The sequence below is a fragment of the Coturnix japonica genome, unplaced genomic scaffold (genome assembly GCF_001577835.2).
Source record: "Coturnix japonica isolate 7356 unplaced genomic scaffold, Coturnix japonica 2.1 chrUnrandom639, whole genome shotgun sequence".
Lineage (NCBI taxonomy): Eukaryota > Metazoa > Chordata > Aves > Galliformes > Phasianidae > Coturnix > Coturnix japonica.
In genome coordinates, this window is record NW_015440006.1 from 21,364 (window position 1) to 28,407 (window position 7,044).

General features: G+C 53.3%; 1 protein-coding gene across 1 annotated transcript in view; it reads left to right on the forward strand.

Moving 5' to 3' along the window:
- LOC107307506 (matrix metalloproteinase-14-like) overlaps positions 1-7,044 on the forward strand; it is a 35,783-nt gene that overhangs the window by 17,897 nt on the left and 10,842 nt on the right. The window contains exon 3 of the mRNA XM_032441835.1: positions 2,348-2,445. Within this exon, the coding sequence (XP_032297726.1) occupies positions 2,348-2,445 (98 nt within the window). The remainder of the gene's footprint in view (positions 1-2,347; positions 2,446-7,044) is intronic.

The following is a 7,044-nucleotide window of genomic DNA, read 5'->3' on the forward strand; positions in this document are numbered from 1 at the left end:
TATGGGGCGGATATAGGGTTATAGGGGGGGATAGGGGCACCACACAGACCCCATAGGAGCCCCACAGCCCCATAGGAGCCCCATAGGGTTTCACAGCCCCACAGGATCCCATAGGGTCCCATAGGATCCCATAGGGTCCCATATATCCCATATATCCCATATATCCCATAGGATCCCATAGGGTCCCATAGGGTCCCATAGGATCCCATATATCCCATATATCCCATATATCCCATATAACCCATATAAAACCCCATAGTGAACCCTATAGGAAACCCCATTAAAAACCCCATAGGAAACCCTATAGGAAACCCCATAGGAAACCCTATAGGAAACCCTATAGGAAACCCCATAGGAAACCCTATAGGAAACCCCATTAGAAACCCCATAGGAAACCCCATAGGAAACCCCATAGGAAACCCCATAGGAAATCCCAATACAAACCCTATTATAAACCCCATAGGAAATCCCATAGGAAACACTATAGGAAATCCTATAGGAAACCCCATAGGAAATCCCATAGGAAACCCTATAGGAAACCCCATAGGAAACCCCATTAAAAACCCCAATAGGAAACCCCATAGGAAATCCCAATACAAACCCTATTATAAACCCTATAGGAAATCCCATAGGAAACCCCATAGGAAACCCCATAGGAAACCCCATAGGAAACCCCATAGGAAACCCCATAGGAAACCCCATTAGAAACCCCATTGAAAACCCTATAGGAAACCCCATAGGAAACCCCATTAAAAACCCTATAGCAGCCCCATAAGAACCCCATAAGAACCCCATAGGAACCCCATAGCAGCCCCACATCCTATAAGAACCTCATAACAGCCCCATAGCAGCCCCATAAGAACCCCATAGGAACCCCATAGCAGCCCCATAACTGCCCCATACCCCATAACAGCCCCATAGCAGCCCCATAAGAACCCCATAACAGCCCCATAAGAACCCTATAACTGACCCCATAACAGACCCCATAACAGCCCCATAAGAACCCTATAGCAGCCCCACATCCTATAAGAACCCCATAGCAGCCCCATAGCAGCCCCATAAGAACCCCATAGCAGCCCCATAAGAACCCTATAGCAGCCCCATAACAGACCCCATAACAGACCCCATAACAGCCCCATAACAGCCCCATATCACACCCCATAACAGCCCCATATCACACCCCATAACAGACCCCATAGCAGCCCCATAGCAGACCCCATAGCAGACCCCATAACAGACCCCATAACAGACCCCATAACAGCCCCATAACAGCCCCATAGCAGACCCCATAACAGACCCCATAGAAGCCCCATATCAGACCCTATAACACCCCATATCAGCCCCCATAGCAGACCCCATAACAGCCCCATAAGAACCCCATAACAGCCCCATATCAGACCCCATATCACACCCCATAGCAGACCCCATAACAGACCCCATAACAGACCCCATAACAGACCCCATAGCAGACCCCATAACAGACCCCATAGCAGCCCCATAGCAGACCCCATAACAGACCCTATAACTACCCCATAGCCGCCCCATAGCCACCCCATAACAGCCCCATAACTAACGGCCCCATAACGGCCCTATAACCACCCCATAACGGCCCTATAACCGCCCCATAGCCGCCCCATAACAGCCCCATAACAGCCCTATAGCCACCCCATAACATAACGGCCCTATAACCGCCCCATAGCCGCCCCATAGCCGCCCCATAACAGCCCCATAACGGCCCTATAACTACCCCATAACCACCCCATAGCCACCCCATAACTAACGACCCCATAACGGCCCTATAACCGCCCCATAGCCACCCCATAGCCGCCCCATAACAGCCCCATAACGGCCCTATAGCCGCCCCATAACCGCCCCATAACATCCCCCAGTCCATATATGGGGATCTATGGGGCAGGGGGGCTCCATCTATGGGGCGGGGGGGTCTATGGGGTGGATCTATAGGGTGGATCTATAGGGTGGATCTATGGGGTGATCTATAGGGCGGGGGGGTTTATAGGGTCTCGGTTCCGCCTCCATCGATCGCAGCGCGGGGCCATAAATAACGATGACAGGGATCAATGGGGCGGCACGGACCCACAGCGACCCCAAATGGGGGGGGGCTGACCCTATAAAGTCCCTATAGGACCCTATAGGATCACCCCCGGCCCTATAGGACCCTATAGGACCCCACAACCCCTATAGGACCCTATAGGACCCCCCCGACCCTATAGACCCTATAAGCCCCCTATAGACCCTATAGACCCTATAAGATCCCCCTCAGACCCTATAGACCCTATAAGCCCCCTATAGACCCTATAAGNAGCTCCCCCTTCGATGGGGAGGGGGGGTTCCTGGCACACGCTTATTTCCCCGGACCCCATATAGGGGGGGACACTCACTTCGATGGGGCTGAGCCATGGACGGCAAGGAATGATGACCTGACAGGTATCAGACCCATAGAATCCCATAGAAAGCCATTGGGACCCATAGATACCCATTAGAACCCATTGGGACCCATAGAGACCCATAGGAACCCATAGGGACCCATAGACCCCATAAAGGCCCATAGAGACCCATTGGACCCATAGGGACCCATAGACCCCATAAAGACCCATTAAGACCTATTGGGACCCATAGAGACCCATAGGGACCCATAGAATCCCATTGGACCCATAGGGACCCATTGGACCCATTGGGACCCATAGAGACCCATTGAGTCCCATAGTGAGGCATTGGACCCATTAGAACATATTGGGACCCATAGAAACCCATTGGACCCATTGGGACCCATAGGGACCCATAGGGACCCATAGGGACCCATAGACCCCATAAAGACCCATTGGACCCATTGGGACCCATAGAGACCCATAGACCCCATAAAGACCCATAGAGACCCATTGGACCCATAGGGACCCATAGGGACCCATTGGACCCATAGATTCCCATTAGAACCCATTGGGACCCATAGAGACCCATAGGAACCCATAGGGACCCATAGACCCCATAAAGACCCATAGGAACCCATAGGGACCCATTGGACCCATAGAGACCCATAGAATCCCACTGGACCCATTGGGACCCATAGAGACCCATTGGACCCATTGGGACCCATTGGGACCCATAGAGACCCATTGGACCCATAGAGACCCATTGAGTCCCATAGAGAGCCATTGAACCCATTAGAACCCATAAAGACCCATAGGGACCCATAGAGACCCATTGGATCCATAGGGACCCATAGGGACCCATAGAATCCCATTGGACCCATAGGGACCCATAGGGACCCATAGGGACCCATTGAGTCCCATAGAGAGACATTGGACCCATTAGAACCCATTGGGACCCATAGAAGAGACCATTGAGTCCGATAGGGAGGCACTGGACCATTGGACGCATTAGGGAGCCATAGAGCCCATAGGGAGGTCCATGGGGACATTGCTCCCCCTTCGATGGGGAGGGGGGTCTCGCCTGGCAACAAGTCCTTTATTTCCCCGGCACGCCGCGATGGGAAGCGGACATCATTTGATGGGGCTGAGCCATGGACGGAGAGGAATGATGATTTTTAAACAGGTGGGTATAGGGACGCCATAGGGACCCATAGGGAACCATTGGGACGCACTAGATTCGCGCATTAGAACCCATTGGGACCCATAGAGACCCCGCCATAGGAACCCATAGGAAACCCAAAAGACCCATAAAGACCCAATAAAGACCTATTGGACCCATAGAATCCCATTGGACCCATTGGGACCCATAGGGACCTCATAGAGACCATAGAGACCCCATAGACCCCATACGAGACCCATTGGACCCACGTTGGGACCGCATTGGCACCGCATAGAGACCCATTGGGACCGCACTAGAGACCCATTGGACCCCATTAGTAACCCATTGGGACGCCATCAAGAGACCCATAGAGACCCATTGGACCCATTTAAGAACCTATTGGACCTGCCATTGGGACCCTGGCTATAGAGACGCCATTGAGTACCATAGGGAGGCAGCTGGACCCATTGGGTCCCATAGGGACCCATAGGGAGCCATAGAGCCCCATAGGGAGCCATGGGGACAGCTCCCCCTTCGATGGGGAGGGGGGGTTCCTGGCACACGCTTATTTCCACATGGCCCCATATATGGGGGGGAACACTCATTTCGAGGGGCTTGAGCATGGACGGCAAGGATATGATGATTTTAACAGGTGGGTATGAGGACCCAAGAGACCCAGTGGGGACCCAGTAAGAGACCCATTGGGACCCAATAGGGACCATAGAGAGCCATTGGTGACCCCTATAGGGACCCATAGAGAGCATCATTGGCCCATAGGACCTACTGGTGACCATTAGGAAGCCCCATAGACCTCCAATAAAGACCTCATGATATGACCTGTTGGGACCCCTCTAGAGAACCCAAGACCCCGATATGAGACCCATAGAGACCCCATTGGACCCAATTAGAACTCCATTGGGCCCATAAGAGACCCATTGTGACCCATTGGGACCCATAGAAGACCCATTAGACCATTGGGACCCATTGGGACCCACAGAGACCCCATGGACCCATTGGGACCCATAGGGACCCATTGAGTCCGCGATAAGAGAGCCCATTGGGGGGGGGTGTGGGGGGGGGGTGGGGGGAGCGGTCGGAAGGCGGGGCCGATCTGGCGGAGGACGCGGATAGGGGTGAGCGGTAGCGGGGTTATTCGGTGTGAGCGTGGGCGGGGGGGGGGCTGGGCTGGGTTGTTCAGGTGGCGGGGGGTGGGGCACCCCATTAGAACCCATTGGGACCCATAGAGAGCCATAGGACCCATAGAACCTAATTGGGACCCATAGGGACCCATAGAGACCCATGAAGTCCCATAGAGACCCATTGAACCGCATTAAGAACCCATAAGGGACCCATAGAGACCCATAGGGGACCCATAGGGACTCATAGAGACCCATTGGGGGGCGACCCATAAGAAACTCAATGGGAGTCAATGGGGACCATTGGGACCCATAGATACTTATTGGGATCCATAGAGACCCATAAGATACCCATAGGGACCCACTAGGGACCCATAGACCCATAGGGACACATCAGAGACCGCATAGGGACCCATAGAGACCCATAGAGACCCATATGGAACACATAGAGACCCCATAGGGACGCCATAGGGACCCATACGGGAACCGCATAGGGACCCAGTTAAAAATAGAGCAACCCCATTGCCCCCGCATTGAACTCCCATTTGCCCCCATTGACTCCCATTGCCCCCCATTTGAATCCCATTGACTCCCATTGCCCCCCATTGACTCCATTACTCATGTTGGCGGTCCAGTGGGCTGCGGCGTGTGGCGGTGCCCCCATTGGACTCCCATTGACGTCCGCTATTGGAGGGGGTGGAGGGGGTCCCCCATTTGACTCCCTTGCCCCCCATTGACTCCACATTGACTCCCATTGAATCCCGATTGACTCCCATTGACTTCTATTGCCCCCATTGCCCCCCATTGACTTCTATTTTTCGCCCCCCTTGACTCCCATAGTCGGGTACAGGGCCGACCCCCATTGACTCCCATTGACTTTCTATTGCCCCCCATATGACTTCCATAGACCCCCATTTGAGATTTTTTGGCCCCCATTGAAGGAGGACGGGACTCCATTGCCCCCTCCCAATTGCTTCATTGACTCCCATTGACTCCCATTGACTCCATTGACTCCCCTTGCCCCCATTGACTCCCATTGACGTCCACCATATATCTCTATTCGACTCCCATTGCCCCCAAACTGACTCTCCATGAAACTCCCATTGGACTTCCATTTGAACTCCCTTTCCCCCCATTGACTCCATTGATCTCCATTGACTTCCATTGACCCCCATTGACTCCCATTGACTCCCATTGCCCCATTGACTCCCATTGAACTCCGCATTGACTCCCATTGACTCCATTGACTCCATTGACTCCCCATTGACTCCCTTTGATTCCATTGACATCCATTGATCCCATAAGACCCCCATTGCCCCCCATTGACTTCTAATTGCCCCCATTGACTTCTATGGCCCACCCATTGATTCTATTGCCCCATTGACTCCCCTTGACTCCCATTGACGCTCTGACTGGAATCAGGGTCCCATTGCCCCTCATTGACTCCCATTGAACCCCCGAGCCCTCCTAGCCCATTGCCCCTCATTGACTTCCAAATTGCCCCCCATTTGCCACCCCATTGACTTCGCATGATTCCCATTGACTCCATTAGACTTCCATTGACTCCCTTGACTCCCATACCATTGCGCCATTGGATGCCCATTGACTTACCATTGACCCATGTGACTGTCTCGTGTTGCCCCCGCATTTGACTGTCCATATTAGCGTGACTCCCCACACATTTGACTTCTTGTTGCCCGATGGTGAACGACTTCTCAATTGACCTACCCATTGACTCCCATTGCCCACCCATTGCCCCCATTTGCCACTCCCATTGACTCCCATTTGACTCCCATTGGACTCCCATATGCCCCCGACTTGACTCCCATTGACTCCCATTGACTCCATTGCCCCATTGACTCCCATTGACTTCTATTGCCCCCCATTGCCCCTCATTCTGACGTTCTGTTGCCCCCCACTGACTCCATTGAACTCCACCCATTGACCTCCCATTTGAGCTCCCTCGAATGTGCCGCCATTGCCCCCATTGACTCCCATTGACCCGGTACGGGTGGAGAGTCACCTGGTCCATTGCCCCCCCATTGACTCCCATTGACCCCCATTGACTCCCATTGCCCCATTGACTCCCATTGACTCCCATTGCCCCCTTGACTTCCATTGGACTCCCATTGACTCCATTGCCTTCCATTGATTCATTGACTCCCATTGCCCCCCCATTGGACTTCCATTGCCCCCATTGACTCCCATTGAACTCCATTGACTTCCATTGAACCCACATTGACTTCCCATGTGAACTCCCGATCTGCCCCCATGATCCCCATTGGTATCTCCCATGTGACCCCCGATTGTCCGCACATTGACGTCTAATAGTGACCGCGCAGATTGAGCTTATGCAGCTATT